The 22,646-nt window shown below is 37.9% G+C and overlaps 5 protein-coding genes across 10 annotated transcripts; 2 read left to right on the plus strand and 3 right to left on the minus strand.

Annotated features, from left to right (window-relative positions):
• Positions 1–1,164: 1,164 nt before the first annotated feature.
• LOC102307607 (C3a anaphylatoxin chemotactic receptor-like) lies at positions 1,165–2,795 on the plus strand (the record flags this gene model as incomplete). Its single annotated transcript, XM_014340347.2, has 1 exon — positions 1,165–2,795. A coding segment is annotated over one exon (1,110 nt), but the record flags the coding sequence as incomplete, so codon positions are not given.
• Positions 2,796–4,741: 1,946 nt separating this feature from the next.
• On the minus strand, positions 4,742–11,913 carry lin37 (lin-37 DREAM MuvB core complex component). 4 transcript variants are annotated; one of them, XM_005943118.3, is made up of 9 exons: positions 11,793–11,913; positions 11,091–11,166; positions 10,953–11,006; positions 10,792–10,821; positions 10,433–10,518; positions 10,143–10,303; positions 8,767–8,898; positions 8,562–8,632; positions 4,742–7,173 (listed from the first exon to the last, which is right to left on the minus strand). In XM_005943118.3, the coding sequence occupies exons 1-9, from the start codon at positions 11,896–11,898 to the stop codon at positions 7,086–7,088; spliced, it is 804 nt and encodes a 267-aa protein (XP_005943180.1). In that variant the 5' UTR covers positions 11,899–11,913; the 3' UTR covers positions 4,742–7,085. The 4 variants fall into 4 exon arrangements, with proteins under 4 accessions (XP_005943180.1, XP_005943181.1, XP_014195837.1 ...); XM_005943119.3 differs by having other exon boundaries at positions 4,746–7,173; positions 10,953–11,003; XM_014340351.2 differs by lacking the exon at positions 11,793–11,913 and adding an exon at positions 11,383–11,780 and having other exon boundaries at positions 4,751–7,173.
• On the plus strand, positions 11,907–20,363 carry proser3 (proline and serine rich 3). Of its 2 annotated transcripts, none has more exons than XM_005943116.3 (13): positions 11,907–12,334; positions 12,411–12,519; positions 12,642–12,925; positions 13,088–13,236; positions 13,332–13,435; positions 13,930–14,015; positions 14,086–14,219; positions 14,317–14,546; positions 14,623–15,125; positions 15,226–15,370; positions 15,778–15,949; positions 16,206–16,287; positions 16,484–20,363. In XM_005943116.3, the coding sequence occupies exons 1-13, from the start codon at positions 12,294–12,296 to the stop codon at positions 16,533–16,535; spliced, it is 2,091 nt and encodes a 696-aa protein (XP_005943178.1). In that variant the 5' UTR covers positions 11,907–12,293; the 3' UTR covers positions 16,536–20,363. The 2 variants fall into 2 exon arrangements, with proteins under 2 accessions (XP_005943178.1, XP_005943179.1); XM_005943117.3 differs by having other exon boundaries at positions 12,654–12,925.
• hspb6 (heat shock protein, alpha-crystallin-related, b6) lies at positions 16,553–19,660 on the minus strand. Of its 2 annotated transcripts, none has more exons than XM_005943115.3 (4): positions 18,386–19,660; positions 18,132–18,289; positions 17,235–17,357; positions 16,553–17,153 (listed from the first exon to the last, which is right to left on the minus strand). In XM_005943115.3, exons 1-4 carry the CDS (start codon positions 18,534–18,536, stop codon positions 16,998–17,000), a joined length of 588 nt encoding a protein of 195 aa, XP_005943177.1. In that variant the 5' UTR covers positions 18,537–19,660; the 3' UTR covers positions 16,553–16,997. The 2 variants fall into 2 exon arrangements, with proteins under 2 accessions (XP_005943177.1, XP_005943176.1); XM_005943114.3 differs by having other exon boundaries at positions 16,553–17,156.
• psenen (presenilin enhancer, gamma-secretase subunit) lies at positions 20,344–22,100 on the minus strand. The gene is made up of 4 exons (XM_005943122.3): positions 21,972–22,100; positions 21,516–21,593; positions 21,209–21,313; positions 20,344–20,499 (listed from the first exon to the last, which is right to left on the minus strand). The coding sequence occupies exons 2-4, from the start codon at positions 21,574–21,576 to the stop codon at positions 20,360–20,362; spliced, it is 306 nt and encodes a 101-aa protein (XP_005943184.1). The 5' UTR covers positions 21,577–21,593; positions 21,972–22,100; the 3' UTR covers positions 20,344–20,359.
• Between the last annotated feature and the right edge of the window lie 546 nt (positions 22,101–22,646).

Raw genomic sequence — 22,646 nt, forward strand, 5'->3', positions numbered from 1 at the left:
TATCAGTATTTTCTCTGGCATTTCCTCATCAGTGGATGAGGCTAGACTAAACTGCAGGTACATTTACATGAACATTTGCACAGTTTTGCTTACACAAATGAAATGCTAAAAATAATCATAATAAAATAAATAAATGTAAAAAAAAACATAATATGCCATCAGACTCTTCCCACTTCATTCTTGGTCCTGTGATGGAATTTTCTGTTAATAAAGTCTGCAACATGATCAGCTGTGGCCAAGCTTTTTGAATTATTGCATGCAGGAGAGCTGACACAAATCAAACATCACAGTTCTACAGTCACGACAGCTCTGTCTTTGGGACATTGCAGCTCGTCTTTTATACCTTCACACACACAACTCCTGTACCTTAGAGTTTCTTTCCCACCCACGTTGCTGCTGGGCAGAGAGCCACTCCCACTATCTTTCTCTTTCTCCCTGGGAATTTTCATATAGTCCGCAGATAACACAGTTGAGCATGCTACACCATGTCATATTGACCTTCAAATAAAGGCTATGCAAAACTCTATGGTGAACTTCAAACCACCTAAATCCGAATGTTAGAATAAACTAGAATTTTTTTTCATCACAGTCCCAGCAAGCCAATCCATGCTGATCCATAAGTGAGTCCTACCTGCAAAACTGGATAAACGAAACTATTGCTTATCACTAATGTGCAAACACATGTAAAATCTGCAGCAAATGCATGCAAGAAGGATTACTCTACTTTAGAGCACAGCTAATAGGGATCCTATAAAAGACAAAAACACATGATTACAAGTTTCACACCTTCCACAGAGCATTGATATTTCACCTGATGCTTCTATCTGTTTTGATATCTTGTGTTGAAATCCTCAAAGAGTTACTAAATGAAAATGTAACATAGACACAATGCACTGCAATAAATGCTACTCTTTTAAGGTTTGTCCAACCTTTTTAGCGTAATTAGAAAAATGGGTAGAGGTGTGGTGGAGAAACATAAAGGTGTTTCTGTTCTCTGGTGCATAATCTGAGGGGGAGGAGTAACAAGAGCAAATAAAAGCAGCAAAAGATCAAGTTCAACATTGAATAAACACAGACTCTCTCAGCTAAAAGGAACATGGGGAATGGTGAGATCGTTTAAACACATATTAGCATTTCTTTTAAATGTCATCAGGTGAAAGGTGATATGATTTCACGAACTTTTTTGTTTTGTTTTTAGGTAACATCAGTTCAGCTGCATATCAATCCTCTGGGCTGGAAGCAGCTTCCAGACACATACAAACAGCCTCTATTGTCATCTACTGTGTGATATTTATAGTTGGCACTCTGGGCAATGGTTTGGTTATCTACGTGACAGGCTTCAAAATGCAGAAAACAGTGGAGACAGTTTGGTTTCTCAACCTGGCCATAGCTGACTTTCTCTTCACAGCCTTCCTGATTTTCTCGATCATTTCTCTCTCTCAGAGTCACCGATGGCCTTTTGGACAATTCATGTGCAAGCTCAACACCTTTGTGAGTGTAGTCAACATGTTTGCCAGTATCTTTACTCTGATGGTGATGAGTTTGGATCGTTATTTGTCCATCTGGGTGGTGGTGTGGGCCCACAACAAGCGCACAGTCTGCAAAGCTCAGCTCATATGTGTTGGTATCTGGATGATTGCTGCGGTCTGCAGCACTCCTTATGCCACTTTTCGCACTGTTTCAGAAAGCAATGGGAGTCATTATTGTCACTATAATTTTACAAGCAAGGAATCAACATGGAGTCTATATACTTTTCGCTTTCTTATGGGCTTTGTGATTCCATTCCTGGTAATACTTGTGACTTATGTAGCCATAGGCATCCGTGCAATGCGCATGCCGAGAACAAGGCGACAGAGATCCTGTCGAATCATTTTCGCCATCATTTTTACATTCTTCATCTGCTGGTTACCCTTCCACGTTTTCAACTTCATAGAACCAGCTTCAACTAACCCAGATCTCAGGAACATTGTTAGAATCATGGGTCCTCTGACTGTGAGTCTGGCTTTTCTGAACAGCTGCCTGAACCCCATCCTCTATGTTTTCATGTGTGAAGAATTCATGAAGAAGCTTCGGCAGTCCATATGTTTTGTACTTGAGAGTGCTCTGGCAGAGGACCACATATCATTTATGTCCACTCACTCCATGTCATTAACTTTGTTAAAGACTTTCCAAAAGTCAGACGCTGCAGCAACTTCAAATAGGACGGACACGGCTGATTTGAAATCCTTCACAGAAAGCAAAGTGATCACAGAGGAGACACCGAACACTGAATAAGATTTCAACATCAGCCAATGTAAACTGAAATACATTATTTCATATCAAACTGAGTTAAATCGTGCACTCATGCACAGAACTGTGTTAATACGTTACTTCATGTTAAAGCACAGATTTACTTTTAACTGCTCTTACTATTGCAGGGAGTACTCTCACTGTACTCTCTTCAAGTGTAAGAAAGAAAAGTTACTACTTCTCTGATCAATCTTAGTACCAGAAAAACTATGTGGAAGTGCTGCAGCTTTGGGTTGTAATTATTAATTTATTGATTAAAAAAACCAATGTGACTTTTATGTGAATTTTTGTTAGACTTTCAAGATTACATTTAATAAGTTTTCTATTTGTGTACATAACTTTTTCATGTTTGAGCTTATTAGGCCATGTTTATTAGTATCAGCATCCATTTCCAGTGTTGGGAAGGTTACTTTTAAAAATTTATTAAACTATTGATTACGGAATACATGCCCCAGAATGTAATTTGTAACGTATTCTGTTAAGTTACTCAATGAGAGTATAACACATCCTGAATATTTTGTATTGTTTAATACATTATCATGCTTTTTACAACTACATGAATGTACTATTGCTGTGTGATTTATTAATATTACTGAAGGCTACTCGTCATACCAATACCAACTAGATTTTTAAATAATATAATATGAGTAACATATTAATTTATATAATTAATTAATATAAAATGAGCAACAGTAGGGTGGGCGTAGAAAACTATTTCTGTATCAGTAATATGTTTTCTTTTTGTCTGCTTTCAGAACTGCACGTGATTATTTGCAGCTACCAGGTTGTTAAAGTTATCCATCAAGTCTAACAGTCTGCAGTCTATTATGAACTAACCTCAGCTAAAGCCAACTAATAATGTTAGCTCAGTGCCGAGTAGCCTTCAGTAATAGTAATAAATCACACAGCAATACTACATCGAAGATACTGAGGTGGCTCATAACTAGGTGGCTACCACAACTAAAACAAGGTAGTTGCAGTAAACTAATGTTAGTTTTGTTTTTTTTTAAGAACTTGCTTCCAGATGTGTCTTTAAGTTGGAGTCTTTTGACCCTGAGAGAAGCTTGGTTGCTGGCAAACACAGTTTGCATTGAACAGTCAGATTTCGCCCATCCCTTTCTTCTTTAAATGTGAAATTGCGTCGGAATTTCCAAGTAGAGAATGCATTCCTGCCCGTGCACTGCTGGCTTTGTTGTGCTGGCTCCGGGTCCATTGTGTTACGGACTCCGGCAACATTAACAGGACGCTTACATTAGAGCATCTTACTCATGTTTGTTTGGGTTTCTAACAAAGCGTGGAATTACCAAAATTAAAGAGGGGATAGGCTAACATATGAAACAAGAAAAGGCCGCTGTGTAATCAATTTATTTCAACAAAGTAACTGTATTATAATTATAATCTTATAATCTTTTTAAATGGTAACTGTAGCAGAATACAGTTACTCATATTTTTTTATTTAAATATGTAACATTGGTACATGTATTCTGTTACTTCCCAGCACTTTCCAACACTGTAATAATAGATTTATTAACACTTATTGCACTTTTTTTCACTTTAACACTGTAAATAAAAAGATACTCGTCAGTTTGATTACCACTCTAAGACTAAAAGATAAAAAACATTGAAATGTTTTTGCTAAAAAAAAAAAGAGTTTTAAAGAGCATTTGCCTAACAAGAGAATCAATACTGAACTGTAACACACAGAGGCAGGGTACACCGTTGGTATATGGCCAGTCTTTCACAGGGCTAACACAAACCATTTGCACTCACATTCACACCTATGGGCAATTTAGAGCCACCAATTAACATAACCCTACTAATTGCATGTATTTTTACTGTGGGATGAACTTCATCGCTCTCTTGATTGCTTCCTTTAGCACGAGATACACTGGACCATCCTTTAAGAAAGGAGAAGAATGTGTACAATATAATCCACAAGATAAACTAAGCTTGACAAATGTGTGCAGTGATGTGTGTGTAACTTTTGAAGACTCCCAAGCACATGATCCAGTCCACACACAAATATGAATAAATATATAATCTTTGTAGAACACCTGGTAGAACGGAACTTAGCGTGGAAGAAGTAGTTGATAAAGATGGAAAAAAAATTTAAAAGTGAAAAGGTATCAGTAAAAATGTAAACAAGAAAACAAAATTAAAAGTAGATGAAGAAAAATGTGTCCGATTATGCGAAGTTAGCTGTTCGGGATGCACCAACAACAGTAGTACTAGAAGCCCTCACTGTCTTTTCATCAATCTAATTGAAATTGGAAAATTTTCATTTTAATCTATCAGAATCAGAGTACTTTATTAATCCCAGAGGAATCACTGGTCACAGTTGCTCCAAGTCAGTAAGAACAGTAACTAAAGTAAATTAAATAACACACTATATTACAAAGTTACAAAATACAATCATGATGGGCTGCCTAGACCAAAAATGCCCCAGCCCCGAATAGACCAATGTGCACATTCTAACTACTGTGTTTCACAATGCTGCCACCTTGTGACCAAAGTCACAAGTGATCTCAAGAACCGACAATGCCCAGAGCCTTTAGCATCCCGAGAGGAATCTCAATCCAAACCTTGCACCTTGCCACTGGGGAGCTTCTCAGCAACCTCTGCTCTCTTCATAGAGGATATCTTGATTGGGAATTGGAATTCCTCAAAGTTATCTTTCCACAGTCTTTGTCAGCAACTGTCCTTACTGACCATACATGACCTGAATAAAGCCCTTTTTTTCTTGTGGTATTAACCCAACAGTTTGTCAGAATCTCCTTGAGGTAAGCTGAAAGTCCTCCTGACCTACTCACACAAGTTTTTACTTCTGTTAATTCAGAAACCACAGCCCTTTTGGCCCTTCGCTACCCATCTGCTGCTTCAGAAGATCCAAGGGTCAACCAGGCCTAGAAATCCTCGTCCTTTACCCTGACCAGTGTAAACCACTAGTACCTAGCAGTACATCTCATCCTTAGGTTGCCACCACAACAGGCACCAATAACTTTATAAATACAACCTCTGCTTGCTGGCTCTGCAATAGAGGTCTTAAACATGGAGTGAAAAACCCTATGGACTGGGGCATCTGCCAGACACTCCTAAATTTTCCCATTTAGGTTTTCCAGGTCTGCCCAGACAGTCTTCACCATCATATAATCCAGTTCACCATTGCTAGTCACATTACCCAAGTATCCACAAGACAAGGCCTCAGATGACAGAACTATAAAGTCAATCATTGACCTTTGGCCTAAAGGGGAACTGACACCAAGCACACTTATAAGCAACCTTGTGCTTGAACCTAGTTAACTGGTTAACCTGCTTAACACATAATAATAAAGCACCACACTGATTCAGAACAAACACGCTATTCTTCCCATTCACCCCTCTCAGGTGTCCCTGTAATTGTGCTTGTGAGTGCCAAAGTCTTGCAAAAGAACTGTAGCTGGCAAGATATTCTGAACTAAGATATTCTGAACTATAGATGTGATATTATTTGTCCTTAAAAGTAAAAATAAAAAATAATGAATTGGCAGGTGTAAATAGGCTATTTGCAGAAGATGAACAGTCATGTCTTTAAAAAACTGGTGGAAAACATCGAGCAGGACACAGGACACCTGACACAGGACCTGAGAGATGTATTGGACCCTTCAGTTGATCCATCTACTGTTCACTGAAACTTCATCAGAAATGGTCTCAGTGTAAGGGTAGCTGTCAGAAGCCGTCCTTAAAGAAGGGAAGTAGGGATAAAAGGCAGAGGTATGCCAAATTAGACAAGAACTAGACTGAAAAGCAACAACAGTGACAACAGGTCTTACGAAGTAAAGAATCCAAATTTGAACATTTTATGTTCAAATGGTCGTCAATATTCATGGACGGGGGCCTAGAGTCTCACAACAGTGTTTCTAGCCACTCAGCATAGAAAACACAGTGGAGGCCCCGCCATGGCTTGGTGCTGCATTACCACCAGTAGCCGTGACGATCTTGTCAAAACTGAAACATGAACGCAGAAATGTGCCATGAAATTTTGATCCGCCTTGCAATATCACCTGGAAAGCATGCAATTCTCATAGCGTTATTTTTCAGCATGATAAAAGTATCAGTAAAAGCATACCTGGATAGAAAAAAAACTGTTGGCACTGGAACTGGCCTCACCAGAACTCAGATCTCAACAATATTGAAGCAATGTGGGATCATCTTGACAGTGAACAGATGAAAAAGACAGCTAACATCCCAAGTAGAGCTTTGAATGTTCTTCAAGAAGCCTGGAGAACTACACCTGGAGACTACTTAAAGAAATGACAAGAAAGCTTGCCTAAGAGAGTCCAAAATATAAAGTTATGAAAAGTGGCTCAAGAATTTTGCACAGTTGTGTATTTTACTCTATACAAAATGACATGCAAATTTTAAGACATAAGCAGGTTTTGGTACTTCATCAATGACTATTATAAGTGTGACGTGAATACAAATGAAAGAATGAGTCATGATATATACCTCATTACCTGCAGGATGCTCGTTAACACATGCCAAGATTAAAGAAGTAAAACCAAAAGTGGAAGAGATTTATATTAAAGCACTTTAATACACATTTCATTAATCTTGAGATTTTACAAGTCATTGTGTCTGGAAAGTACTACTGATGAAACAGTTAGATGTATCCACTAGATTTTTACAAATTAATAAAAAATAAAAAAAATGTACACGCTTTTCTATGAGTCAGACTGTGTAGAAACAGGTGCATTCAAGCACTGACTGCTTCTTTCCAACAAAGTCCTCTCTGTACTGGAGAGCTACAGAGTAGCCAGTCAGTGATCATAGAGCTCCTTCATTTCCTTAAGGACCTTTATGCTCTCACTGTATCTTAATTGATTCTTGTTGGAGCACTCCTTCCATCTATGGAAAAAAAGAAAAGAAAAAAGAAATAGTTCAATTGTGCACCTTTTACCTTTTCCTTGAAATAAACTGAAATTATATTATTTTCCTTCTTAAAAGATTCATAAAAACTTTCATACATGATGCTTGCTACATAACAAAATCTGATTTTGAACATTTCTAACTGAAAATTCATACACAGTTTTCATCCAGCAATAACAATATTAGAAGGAGGAGGAATGGTAGTTCAGAGGTGGGCTAAATGTTCAATTTTTATGAGCCAGCCTTTTGAAGTAATTTTAATACAACTGCTCAACTGTGATCGCTCCTTTTGTCCAGCTGTTTCCAAATGAAACAGGCACATACTAAATTTTACTGTTTAGTCTCCCTTCTTAATTCAATAAAGTTATTAAACAGCAGGTGGCACTCATGGAGGATCAAACTTTGCAAAGCTATATTTTGGGTCCCATGACAAAGACTACTTCATACCCACAAGACGACAGCTCGTCAATCACCAAAGACACTGAACAGAGTAAACACTGGCAGATGAACTTTAAGTCTGAGCATTATTGAAGGTCATATTTTTACATTTCAATATCCATGGCTCAGTCTATTGTAAAACCTGTGCCCTTGTTTTATCTTTTCTTTCTTTCTTTTGACTTTCTAGAGTCACTGAACATGCTGATTGGCTGGCTTTGCACAAGCTGTGAAATCAAACTGTGAAAGGTGCAATGACTAACTTCACAAATCCACCTGTTTGAGCCCAAATATGATCAGTTAACATATAGGTGTCTTTCAGGAATACTTAAAATCCTTTATATTAAAAAAATGCATAGAATAACTACACTGTCTGTTATTGACAAATGTTGTTTTTGTGAGGCAGTTTTACTTCACAGGCACATTGGTTGTACCACAGTACCACACACAGCTCTATGCTGAGCTGACACCTTGACATAACAAGGAAAAAAGTTTTTTGTTTAAAAAAAAAATGCTATTTATGTTTATGTTTAGACGATTAAATATTAATTTATTATTTTAAACATGTATTACATAATCTATTAATCTTATAATTTGGATTTCCACAGTTAGTCAAAACAGCTCATAGCCTCATTTATTCATTTCTTTGTTAGCTCTATTCAGCCTGTTGCTGTCCTCTTGTGGTAAATCACACTGTAAAAACTTTTCATTATCCATTAAAAGATTTGACGTTTGCCTTCACTCATTTGTACCTGGTCATTAGTGTTACACCCCTTTCTCCCTAAAGAGTTGGTGAAATTAATAACATCTGAATAAGTACGTCCAGAGGTGAAGCCTTGAACAAAGTTAGTTGTTTACAGTGTGTGGCTAAATCATTTCAAACCAAGAACATATTATTTTTTGTCATAAATGACTTTTCAAGAAAAACATACTTTTGCCTTATCTTTTTCCAACGTTCCATGTGGTCACATATGAGAGAACCTGACACAGCAACATCTGTCAACTGTGAAAAGAGAGGTAGTTAAAATTCATGGTTTTGTCTTACTACCTGAAGACCTTCATGTATGAACAGATCTGTAAAATTAAACAAATCACAATGCAATAATAACTTTGGTGAAAGGCATATTATACAAGAACCTTGGTAACAGTTGGTTTTTCAGTAGGCGGGATCCTGAGATTGATGGGTTCACCAGAGGAGTTGACTGGACAGGCGGTCGGAGGAGGAAGTCGGTACACATTCTGACCTTTACCGTTGATTGTGTCTGTAACCTAGGGCAAAAAAAAAAAAGATTACTGCTAAACGCTTATTTCCAATAACAATACTTATTGATGCCATAACATGCCATTTTGTTTTTGGGGAGGCATTGACTAAAACAAAAGTACGAGTACACAATCAGATTCAATCAGGTTTCAAATACATTTTATGCACCATTTCCTCTCACAAACAACCTCACTCAAAAATATTGTCACTGTAGGGATCGTCCATTAAAAACAGTTTCATTATGTCTTATTCAGATAACGTTGATTGAAACATGTGTAACAAGTCAGTTACATTTGCACTAGGGAAAACAAAAGGAGACAATAGTTTGGCACACAGCGTACTGCAGTTACTTTGAAAACAATTAATTTAATTACATTAGACCTTGTGAAATATTAATAATAATCAAATTATGAGACTGCAAAAGAGATAAGACCCTTTAATAGTAGATGTGGCATGACCTGTGCTAACCGCTAACTAGAGCGAAGGACCCCAAATATGTGTTGCACTGGTTACTGCGCCCTGATTGTGTGTCATCTTTTGTGGCCGCTCTACATACACTAGATGCGTCTGCTCCTTTTCATTTCAAAACATGTATGTCTCTGACTTGTCTCTGACATATCGTCAGAACAAGCTTTGTAACTCTCCTACTAGTGAAGAGTGTGTCGTTTCCTCAACACTGCTTTCCTCTTAGGCTCCCAGAGTCGTTGAAATGAATTACTTACTCAAAGGCTCTATAGATCACTATATATGCACATAAACCTGTGCCAAAAAATTCACAGAACTCAGATACGCACAGAATGTTTCCCTTCATTATTTGGTTAAACTTAGAGCATCTGTAGGCATCGTTTCTATTGGTCACGTGAAGGTAAGTCACAACACGCAGTGGTCAAAGTCCAACTTGTTTGAACTTTGATCGCTGCATGCATGAGTACCCCTCGCTGGCACGCTTGGGCTGTGCTTTGCTCAGAGCTTTGGTTGGCACAGCGGTACAACGTTAATGTGTGGCGCAAGCAATAGAAATGAATGGGGTTAAGAGCGCAGAGCTGCACGTGCCACATCCTATGCGAAAGGGCCCTTACATTCTACCCTGCAAAGTTCCACATTAGCAAAATTTAAAAGACCTCATTTTAAGTTACCGTAGATGTAAGAGATAAGTTTAAATTTAAATCAATGTGCCCCTGTGTTTTTTTGTGCATTTGTTGGTTGCACATTTGAATAAAACCTCCAGCATCTTATCCATTTATGACCCCACCTCTTCCTCTACCATGCCCTGTGGGGAGCTGGGGGAAGCAGCTGGTTCTCGAACGGAAGGATTATTCCTCATCCATGCACGGCAGATAGGATACAGTGGGGTGGCGGTGTTGAACTGAGCCAGATCTACACTGCGGTCAAACAACTTAATAACGTAAGCATCTAGTAAAGGCAGAACAAGAGAAAAATTAATTAAAGGTAAGAAAATGGTCACAAGTGCAACAGACAAGATGGTTACACAGTAACCAAGGTACATCAAAGAAAAATTCCAATCATTTTTCATTCATTTACTTTGCTTATGCTGATTGCTTTCTGGAATGCTCTCATCCATCTCTTTTCGCTTCTTTCTCCGGTGCTGTGGAAATCGAGCCGACGGTCTGCAAAAGAAATGTTTTTTTAAGAAATATATTTTTGGAGCTTAAAAGAGATTCAAAGTAATTTCTCATACAATTTACGTAAAATTATATTTTCATTTCCAGACAAACAGATAAAAAAAAAGTCTAAATATACCCTGTTTTGAATGCCCTGGTATTTCTTTGTGAAGCACTTTGTGATCTTTGTTTTGGAAGGTGCTATATAAATAAAATTTTACTTACTAAATAGAAAAAAGTTACTGACAAGTCGAGTTTAATTAAAACATAAACACTTGCCTTTTTCCAGCCGATGTTGGCGATAAATCCCTAGAGACAACAGGTGGAATATGCATAAATTGCAATTAAAAAATAAATCATTGAATCAGCACACCCAATTGTAAAATATTATATTAGCAGATCATTAAAAACTAAATAAAACCAAAATCACTGGTCCATACTTGTTCAAAGAGTCTGCTGACAATTTTCCTGGGTCACCTTCATTTTGTTCTCTGCTGAAAACATCTTTATATTAGTTTTGTTATTAAGAATAAATCGATTCTGTAATAATTATATGCAAAACAATTAATTTTGCTAACCTTTCATTTTCACTCTTCTCTACCAGTCCCTTTAAGACAGCTTCTAATTTGCTGCGTGCACCAGCCCCGTCTAAGTCTGCAAAAGTAATAATGAAATAATTAATGACAACAACAATACTCACTCGCCACCTGTATTACTTAGCTTTTAAGAATCCTGTATAATCCTGTATAATCCGAACCACTCAAGCTTACAAGCGAATGTACTCCAAAACAATCACAAGAATTTATACCACACAAAAATTTGGAAAATCTGAAACGGAAAAGGAAAGGAAATATTGACAGCTGCTGGTACCTGGCCTTTCCGTCTTGATCTTGACGTGTTGCATTGTGTCCGCCTTTCTATAAACACCCCGTGGGAACTGACGGACTTTTAAAAGCACTCTTTTCCTGTTTCGATTATTTAGATTTACAATAAATTATGTTTGATTCCTTGCTAACGGCGCCGTTAGCCAAGCTAGCTGTGTAGTACCGTTTACAAACAGTTAGCTGCATTAGCCGTAACCACTGGTTAACAGTTAAGCTATATAACGTTATTTACGTTTAGCTATTAAAACCATTAAGCAAATAACGGTTATCCCTATCGACTTCCATATAGTTAATAGAAAGATACAGCACAATAGTCGTTTATGATTTATACCAAGGTTTGTGGAGTAATGGCCAAACTACTGTTGCTAACTTAGCTTATTTTTGACAAACGCATACCCTTACTAGACTTTCCTCTTCCGCGCGCTTCCAATTTCCTATTAGCTGATTGGTGCCTGTGCAAACCGGGCCGCCTATATGATTGGTCAAATGTTATATCAATCATTTTTAATTCGTTCCCTATTGGCTGTATGTCGTGTAGTAAATAACGTTCGGGATACACAACAAAAGCTCTCTTCCACTTTCATCGAGAATGTGGTGGGTTTGTAAAATAAACGCGAAGTTACTATGTTTTTAGTCAGAACGTGAAATTTGAATGATAAATAGATGTTCATAGAGGCTAACGGAGAAGCGTAATTTATATTCTTAAAGGGAATTTCTGGCATTTGAAGTAACTTTGTGTGTAGACAAGTAAACTCGGAAGAGTTTAGTAATGGGGGCATCGTCTTTTTGTTAGCTAAGTAACCCACTCAGATTAACACCTCAGTCCAGATATGATTTGGGGTGCCCGAGATAAACCAAGCCCACGTTGAAACTGTGTGTGCTTTCTTGTGGTCGTTGATGTCTCATCGGTCACCTCCAAAGGTTGCTATGAATTCCAGGTGAGGATCTAATGACACATTTTGTAGCACCCTAAACAGAAGAAGTTATATTTGGTAATATGTGTTCTTCTTACAGTGGACCTGTGCTCACAAAGCAGAATCCCTTCCCACCAGCACCGAAAGTGAGGACGGCACACTACCACCCATCCAGCAACCAACCCCTTTCAAAGAAAGAGAAAAAAACTGTATGTTTTATTTTCAAAAACGCTTAATATACTGCAAGAAAAACAGATTTTCATTGATCTATCTATCTATCTATCTATCTATCTATCTATCTATCTATCTATCTATCTATCTATCTATCTAGTTCTTCTTGCAGACACTAAGTCCTGTACGTTTAAACCAGCAATCCAGAACAAAGTTACATAACCTAAACCAAGACAGCCAGCAGCTGTCTAAGAAGCATTACCGTTTTTCCTCCATTGATGGACAACCTGTTCTTAAAGACTCCCAGGCCTCCACTGTCTTTGAATTCTCTCCTGATAGACATACTGCCTTATCTGACATGGACGAACCCAAAAAATCTGGAAAAAGGGGGAATTCCAGTGTTTCCCAAGTTCAAGGATGCCAGGAGGATTCTTTGCTGGCAAAGTATGTTTTAATGCCTTCTGTAATTTTCTTAAACACAACTAAAAAATAGTTTCACAGTGACAATTTTTCATGATTAGATGACAATGTCATAGTGACCCAGATTATTTTTATTTCATTTTGCATGTGACTTCTTTTAACTAAATCTGACCTTTGCTTTGTCAGATATGTAGAGCGTTTTCGCCATGGTCAGCCACAGAGTCGAGAGGAGCGCCATCAGGTGGCCTCTGCCAGTGGAGAAGAGCAGGCACCTTTTTGGTGGATGTCACATTCATCTCTCAGCAGTTCAACACCAACTAAAACAACAGACGAAGGTGCACTATATTTACAGTCATTGGTGTATTTTATTCCCCGTTACCAGCTGCTTAATTCTATCGAATCCTTCTGTGTACTGCATTTCTCTGAAAAGATGTTATCCAACTTCTGAAAGAGGACCAGGATGCTGCTCTTTATGATCCATCTGCACGGCGTGACCATAACAGATCCCCTTCTCCCTACAGAGGATCCAATAGTGTGAGTTGTATTTATAAGCTAAGAAGAAATAAGCCATAATGTATCAATTTTTGTAGCAAATCTGCTTCTGTTTCTTGAAAAAAAATAACAGATCCATAAGATGGGGGGAAAGGCACCACCAATTATTCAGTTTTTATTGTTTGTGTATGCTGTCACAGTGGATTATAGGGTTTACATTGTCCCTTGATTTACACCACACATGTCCAAAGTGCCTGGGATTCTGATTGTCTGCAGAAGCAACACTTTATTCTGACTAAGTTTGCATATAAACATTTCCATTTCAGCACCACACTCCATTTGGAAGTCTATGTGTTTATTAAATGCCTGGGAAGTCGCCGTTTATGCAACCAGATTTGACACGTTGTTCAGCCTGCTAAGAACAAATGCATCACCCTTTTAATTAAAATCCTGCAAACGTGTTTATTTATTTGGGAGGATTTATTTACACGGTATTGCAAGTCTTTATATGAAAAAACATGTTTTTTGTTTCCCAGCTTTTGTCCGACACATCACAGGGTGAATTTGATGACAGGGAGATCCTGCACCTTCAAGAAAAGGCCAGCAGACTTCTTCTGAGGGGGTATGAAAACCGTTGAGCAATATTAAAGATAAATGGCTTCAGTTGTAGTAACTTTTTTTTTTTCTAACAGTGAATGTTCTGTGAGTGATGGATCTGTCCCTGTCAGCTCAGAGGGGCTGGGATGCTCAGATTTCTCCTCTCCCATCAGTACAGATGAGCCAGTGAAGCAACCTTTGATTCCCAGTTTATTCAAAAATACTACTGGTAGGGGAAGAGTGTGGACTAGAATACCTTTTGTTATTTATAGACAGATTCTATTTTGCGTGCTGCTGTGTTTTAAACTGTGTGTTAACATTTACAGCAAAGGCCAGCTCAGACTCAGCTCATGGTGTGTCCTTCCAAAAATCTGTCATGCCTTCTTTGGTGCCTCCTACCCGTCCAGAGGAAGACATATTGTTCCAGTGGCGTTTAAGGAGGAAAATGGAACAAGCCAGAGAGAGGCCCCTGTCTGTGCAAGCCTCCAGTCCTCATGCATTTGGTTGGCAGTCCATGAGGTTAAGCTATCCCTCCATCAGTGAACAAGCTTACAAGGTTGGAATCAAACTGTTTGTTACATTATCCATATTCTTTGCACAAATTTACAGAATAACATTAATTTGCTCTTCAGGAACAGCAGGGTACCCAACCCCCTCAATTCTCACAAAGAGATACTCATTCACACATCACTGCTGCCCAGCCAGAAACCACTGAGGCCCAGAGGTTCTGTCCCCCAGCTCCAGGCCCTTCGCTATTCCCCACCATCAATGTTTCTGGTTCAGTCCCTCAGCTGCAGAGCATTGCCCATGTTCCTTCCCACATGCATTTTCTCTGTGACGTCTTGCCATGTCCCATCCAGTCATCTCATGCCAAAGTGCACCAGAGCATTTCACAAAGGTTAGACGAGTCACAAACCAAAGTTCTTCACAAAAAGACCCAAGTCCCTGAAAGCCTTGGAGAATTAACTCTTTGTGAACGCGTGTCACTCACTCTACCTGCGCCATCTGAGAGAGAGTGGCCTGATCACCAAAAAATGTTTGAGAAGAACAAGAAAAAGAAAATGGGGATGAAGCAATCAGAGGTAAATGGGAAGGAGGAAGCAGCAGTTGCTAGACAGCAAAAGAAATCAGCAAGGTAAATTATTGAAATATGGGCACTGTTTAAAAGTCTTAGTGATAAAAAAATATGTGTTTGATACCGTTAACATTTTGTGGGATTTATTCTTCACAAACAGGAATTCATTACATCAAAAGCTTCCCAAAAAGGTCACATCATGTAAAGAGCAGCAGCAACCAGAGAGAAGACAAGAGCTTCCCAGTGAAAGCTGTGCTGGTGATCATGAACCACCACCATCTCCTATCCGCAATGCATTAGGACAGGTAAACATGCAAATGTTCAGTGTTATTTCTTTATTTGAAGCCACGGAGGCTGTGTGCATATTTGGTCTTTTCTGGTTTTTCTCTTCTCCCACATTTGTGACATCTCTGCAGTATATTTGATAAAGTGAAAGAAAGCTGTGTGTTTGTTCTCAGACTTTGGCAATTTATGATTGTTTACAAATCTTAATTAATCATTTGTAAAGGCCACCGACAGATCTGGTCTTTAGAAGACTGCATATGAAATATTTAAATAAAATACACACAAGTTTTTATTGAATATAATTACAGGTCTACCTTCACTATGCATGTCCGCACATCTTTTTTAGATGCCACACTAGTCATAAGGTTCAATGTGATCAAGGTAATTAATATGCATTAACTGGGGTGTTTTCATTTGACCTTAACAGGTAGTTTCAGAGGTACTGTTTCCTACGGTGGATTCCTCTTCTCCAAAAAAGATTCCTGTTTCATCTGATTCTCCTTCCTGCACCGTCTCTGCACCTTCACCACCGCCAATTCCTCCAAGAAATGCCCTGAACTCTATGGAGGTCATTTCACAGCTGCTGCAAGAGGCCGAAGGTAAGCTTATGGTGGCAAAAGGCACCAGTCTTTAGCCCGTAAACAGCTGCGGTGATTACGTAAATAGATGCTTTTTCCCATATTTTAACTTTTTAGTTCAAAAACCCTACAACAGTTTTTTTTTTGTTGGTGTTTCTTTTTTTTGTGTTATGGGAATTAACATAGAAAAAAACCTGTTATCTCAATCCTTTTTTAAGCATAAGCTTATAATATTGTAGTATCTGTCCTCTCACTCAGATTAAACTTTTTGTTTTAGATTCGGATGAAAAAGAGTTTGGAGATGATCCTTTGTTACAAGTTCTTCGCAAACAGAGAAAATGGGTGAAGGAGCAGATCAGGTAAAACTGAATTAGATTATCACCATTACTGTAATGATTAGAATCCTTTCCTGTTTATATTTCTAGCATTAATTTTTTCTTATAATCTATTGGAATCAATTGACAGTCATGTAAATAGAGTCGATTGCCAGAAAAAGAATGATTTTTTTTTTTATGTTGTTGTTGTTGTTGTTTTGTTTGTTTGTTTTTTTGTTAGTGAGGTGGACTCCATCTTAAATGAATTTGTGGAAGAGCAACAAGTTACTTGAAGAACATCAAGAGACAGTTTGTGTAGTCACATTTATTTATTTTTTATTTTATAAAGAAATAAAGTTAATTTATATTTTTGAGGACATTTTTCTACAATAAAGGTTGGAGATGTGTCTCGGTGGATTATTATTCACAACACTGTGCATGTACAAAAGTTGCACACAAAAAGCAGGAGTTGGAAATGCTAACAGAGAATATTTACAAAGTAGAGTGGTTACTTGAAACATTATGTAACATTGAGTATTAGCAGAGCACTATATACAAACCTTGGAGTGCAGGGAACGTTAGAACTGTGCCAGGAACAGAGCAGATGTGTGTTTTGGCACATACCAAGTTCTGCTGGGAGTGCAGGAGCTTGAAGTTATTGCCATTTTTGTCAGTGTGACCATAAAGGCTTCCGCTGATTTATTTTTGTGTACGGTAAGGATGGCAGAGGTTTTAGTGTCATCTGTTAATGCAATTTAAGTAAGAGGTGTGTAGCTCTGAGTTTGCAGCATAGGTGCAGATATGATAAGGATCCCATCTGGAGAGACCGCTGACTCCAAAGCCATGATGTCCACTCTCTTTGGAATGCGGTAGCGACGGTTAAACTGCCGTGTTGTAAATCCAGGACCGTCCTTCTAACACAAAAGAGATGAGAAGTGAGATGTGTAGCACAAAAATAGAGAAAAAATATCCATGTACCTCAGCATACCAACCTTTCTCTCTTCATGCTTTCCTTGCACTTCTACAAAGTCTCCTATGACTTTGACGATCAGGTCCTCTGGGTTGAAATGTTTCACATCAACTTGAACTGTAAATCCGCTGTCATCACAGGTTACCTAACAACAGGAGTCAACACTTCTGCATGATTAAACAAGACATAAAGTTCCTTACAGCAGCCTGCACTCAGTAGATATCCTTAACCATATTTCGGTGTGGGGAAACTGAAAACACCTTTTCAATAAGACGTGGATCTGACTGAAAGCTCAGAAAAATGTAAAGGACTCCTTTTTTTCCCTTTTACTTTAAGCCAGGGGTTGTCAAACATGTCCAGGGGCCAGAATTGGCCTGACAAAGACTCCAGTCTGATCCGCTGAACTTCTTTTGAAAATGTGGAGGGGACACTTTTTTTTGTGTACTTTTACCTGTATTTTTGGTGGTTTAACAGCTTTTACTCCTGATAAATACCTCCCCCGTGGCCATTATTTCTCCACTAAAGTATTAAAAATAAATAAATCTATGAATAAGCAAAAAGTGTTACTATTACAGGACAGTCTGTGCAATGAGCAACCAGGACTCTTTCTGTAATTTTACACATTAAATTTTTACAATTTAAGAGCCTTGATGACAGATGTCTTACATTTACTACAGCAGGATTTCTTTATCAGATGTATTGTTTAAATTCTTTTTTTTTCTTATACTAAGATAAATCAGGGATATCTGCTGGTTAAACCTCTTTACATTGACAGAAAGGGGAGTTTCAAAGGTTTTACACCACAGCCTGACCTTAAGTGGGTATGTGGTTCACAGTGTAAAATGAGTTAAAATGAGAACCATGGACAATTTATACTAACATATGTTAGTATAAAATGTAAATAAATTCAGTGACCTACCTCTGCAGCGCTGGCATTATCAGTCTCTGGAATGATTAATTTTGGGGACCAATTATATTGTCCATAAGTCCCGTTGAGCCGTGGAATAAGAGGTGGTAAAACCTTCTCCCAGGGGATACCACCAGCTGGCATAGTGGGTGGCAGGATGAAGTCCATTTCTAGTAGGCACAAAGTTTGAAAAATCAAGAGCTGACTAAACAGCAGTTAAGCCTACAGCACCCGAGGCTACAAGACATAAAGCACTGAGCAGTTACCTTTGCTTAAATTCTCTGGAGTGGAAAGAAGAGCTCTAGTTACAGCGCTTGTGTTCTCTGTGCTTCTCTCCTCTCTCGGCTCCTGGATGAGACTGACTTGTTGCGTGCCGCGTGTTTTATAGTGGAGTTGCATAATAAGTTGGGAATTCATCCTGGGACACCTTGCTTCTGTTATGTTCTGGACTGCGTACCCTTGGGTGTTCCGGCATGGTCACAGATAAACGTGTAGGCCTATTATTTTGAGAGTGACACAGCTGTTGCAGGCTTATTGTTAATTAACGTTGTTATTGGCCATTATCAAAGTTACAGCATGCAGCCTTTTTACACGGTCAGTGGCACCAACGCGGACTATTCATGTGTAATTATCAAAGCTGTTAAGAGCTGTATGCCTAAGGTTGGTTGTCAAGGAAGGTTTGTCCAAAAATAAATTCAAAAGACGACGTTAACCCTTGTTGGTTGACACCAGACGGACAGTGACAGCAGGGGCGTGCTAAACACATGCTACAGCACGTGTACTACCAGTAAACCACTGTCCTTCCCCATAGTTATGAGGTTTTTTAGACCTTTAGCAATATAATGTAGACATCATAAAATACATTTAGATTGCATATTACTCGAGTTTTGGCTTATTTTTATTGACTGCCAGTAAAATTTTAGATTTCACTTTAAAATTTTCGTTTTAACTTAACTTTTAGCTCTACATAGTCAGCTCCCCGGTATATCTCTGACCTGTTGAAAGCTCGTTCTTCTTCCCAAACACTTAGGTCTTCAGGTCAGAGGTTGCTGTAGGTCACATGTACTAGTTTCAAAATTCGTGGTGATCGGGCTTTGCAGGCAGTGGCACAGAGGTTGTGGGATTCTCTTCCACCGTCTGTACAGACTCCACTGACTCTTTTAAAAAGCAGCTGAAGACATTTCTATACAGACAATCTTTTAATGAACTTGTTGCTTTATGTTTTCATTTTATTGTTTTATATTATTATTTTATTTTTATTTCTGGTTTTTTAATGTGAAACATTTTTACCTGTGAAAAGTGCTGAATAAATACATTTTACCTACTTACTAGTTCTTTTCAACCACTTCAGTCCTAATACATCAGATTTAATGAGTCAGTTTTATAAATGGACTGCCTGCTTTACTTAGTCTACCCTCTGTGTTAATGCTTTTTGTTTTTAGTGCAGTTCAGTGAAGCCAACTGTCATATATGGTTGCCGCGTTTCCCCCTGTTAGCAGTGTCATTTAAGCTTGGACTGTGACTAAAATTGGCTCTCAATGTTATGACTCATAAAGGATGACAGGGAAGTGGAGACATTTGGAGGGCTTAACTTATTGGATTTCACAACAGGCGCCAGTGGTCGTCTGGGCTTTGGGAGATTTGGCATATGTGACAATGAGAGGTATATACATTCTATAAGGAGACAAAACAGTTCACTGATCACATATGACAAAAAAACAAAACACAACTATACAGGTTTGTGCATTTAGTGGTATAACAATATTCTAACAACTTCCAAATTCAACTGAGTAAGATTGTAACTTGGCAGCATTGTGGACACTTTTTATTTATTCACACAGAAGTAAAAATAGTGCACAATCATACCATAGCACAATAAACAGTTCAAAGACAAAAAACCAAAAACATTAGTGAGTTGTTCATTATCTTATCATTACAAAATTTCCATGATCATAAACATTGCCTATTTCAAAAGATGAATTACCCTTCTCTAAAGCCAAATAACTTACTCAAATGTCTTGGTGAGCACAGAAATGGTTTTGGGTCCTACATTGTTTATCTTGTGAAGATAGGTAACATTTACTCTTCCATTTAGTTGGATTTAGTTGACCCAGGAAAACAACTGCCAAAAATCATTCACTGTTGTTCAGGGAGAAAAAAAATTTGGCCCATTACAGTGGATCATTAGTTTTACTGAAAAGACTAATCAGTTGAAATGAGGGGGAAAAAAAAAAACAACCTCAAGGGATACCTAGGGGAATGGTAAAGGAGAGGTAATCTCCCACCTCCCCCCACTCTGCTCTGAAGTGTTGGTATATGGTGATCCACGTGGTGAGCACTGCTACCCATAACAGTAACCCTAGTGCCGAACGCTTCACATCTAGACGGACAGACAGAAAAACAAGCAATAAAATTAGTTACTGTCCAACAGTGGTCAAAACAACACAGTACAGTATCAAGTTGGCTGCTTAAAGCATTGCTTTAAAAACAAACAATACGTACATGGTTATAGGGCAGTGTTTTTAAAAAAAAAAGTGGGTAAAACCTTTCTCAAGTTCTTATCAGAAAATTAGAATTTAAGCCCAAATTATTCTATACAAGGCCACATTATCATAAGAATTATATTTGTATAAATATAGCAAAAGTACTTACTATATTATTAAAAACTAATTTATTTTTAAAATCCTTTTTTCCCCTTTTAGGTAAGAGATCATGTATATTGATGAATACAACTTCTGTAAAAACAAAACAAAAAAAACAACCAGATCTAAAAAGTTACTTGGTCAACTTTTCCTACAAAAACAAACTATTTCATTTTCTCAAGCATTATAAAAAGTGCAGTATTACCCAAAACTCTTTAAATAGGATGAAGACACACTTGGTAATGTGCAAGCATGTAAAATGAACATGGAATTCACACTGACAACCTTTGTCAATATCATATGTCATGACTGAATGTTTATTGAGGAAACAAATTTAATCCTACAAAAGTGACATCCAAAGAACAGCTACTGACAAAAAACTACAAGACTGAATACAGAGTGCAAAACTGAATACTAAATACATTTTTAAAAGGTTCTGAAACTCACATGCTTTTATCTGTAGCTGTTCAGTGTAGGCTGGCTTTAAGAAGGCCTCCCGAAAAAACCAAACAACATTGACAAGCCACAGGAAGGGGAGAAACGCAAAGCCACCTGGAGAAATAAATAAAAATATTTGACAGAACTAATCATTTACTAACCACTGAAATATTTTTAGGCGCATTAGTTCAAAATTTGGCCTTAACTGGAAAAAAAGGACTCACAGCCAGTGTAACTAACCTAGAATAAATAAAACAGGAATAGGAGGTACAACTGTATAAAAAAGGAACATGAGGATTAATATTAATACTCTCACCTAGATAATATTTTCGGCAAAGGCTGAGCTTCTCCTCATTGGGCAGTCGCTCCAGGTTCATAGTGATATTGTACGTTCCTGCACACAGAAAGAAAACAAAACAGATTACAGTGCTGGACTAGCACTGTCCAGCATCCAAAAAGAATTTTTTTTTTTTTTTTTTACAAATAAAGGAATGCTTGTTATACAGACATTTAAAACACGCTCTTCCGCTGATTCTGAGACGATAATAAATCCGCTTTTTACTGCTTGACCGCTGAGCTAGTTCCTCAGATGACTGAAAAATTCACCTCAGGCTAAAGTTAGCAATCGTTAGCTTAGCAACGTAACAAAAAGGCGTTACAAAATCGCTTGCTGTAAGTTTCCAGACTAACTCTCCAGATTAGGTAAATGTCGCTATAGAGTGTATCCAAAATTATGAATATCGTACATTAAGGTAATAATGTAATATCTTACCTTATCGTTTCACAGCCAAAAGTTAAAGAAAAACAAAACAATCAACACTTCCTCCTCCTTCTTCTTCACAAGCGCTAGCTTCTTCTTCTTCGAAGGCTAACGCCAAGACTGAGGTGTTTCAGCGCCACCTACTAGGCTGTGCATCAGATTGCAGATTCTGCAATCACAGAATTTGAGACTGCTCCCATCCCACAAAGAACCTGTAGAACGTAAAAAAACATTTTCTACGGTCACTGGTACCGATAGAAACACCTTCTATTATTATTATTATTATTATTATTATTATTATTATTATTATTATTATTATTATTATTATTATTATTAACTAGTCCCGTGTCCCTTTAAAAAAAAAACAACTCAGAGTACTGCAGTGCCACTATTAGTACCCCTTGCAGTAAACTGAGAAATGAACAGGCGCTCAATTCAGAGTATCTGTTCCAGTGTATCCTTTTCTTGACATTTTCCAATTTGCCCTGCATTATGTTTTCTTTATTCTGAGCACTGTTGTGCTTTTGCTCCCATCCTTTTTCTTTAAAATAACAAATTAAAAAGTGCCACCTCTACACTGTCCTGTTTAAGTGAGTAGTTTAGCCCCAGTGTCTGCCATTTCAGAAAAATAACACTGACAATCCTTTTTTTTCAAAATATAAGTATAAAATAGAAATAGAAAAAGAG

Source organism: Haplochromis burtoni, unplaced genomic scaffold (assembly GCF_018398535.1).
Source record: "Haplochromis burtoni strain Fernald_Lab_line unplaced genomic scaffold, NCSU_Asbu1 Contig_120, whole genome shotgun sequence".
NCBI classification, from domain to species: domain Eukaryota; kingdom Metazoa; phylum Chordata; class Actinopteri; order Cichliformes; family Cichlidae; genus Haplochromis; species Haplochromis burtoni.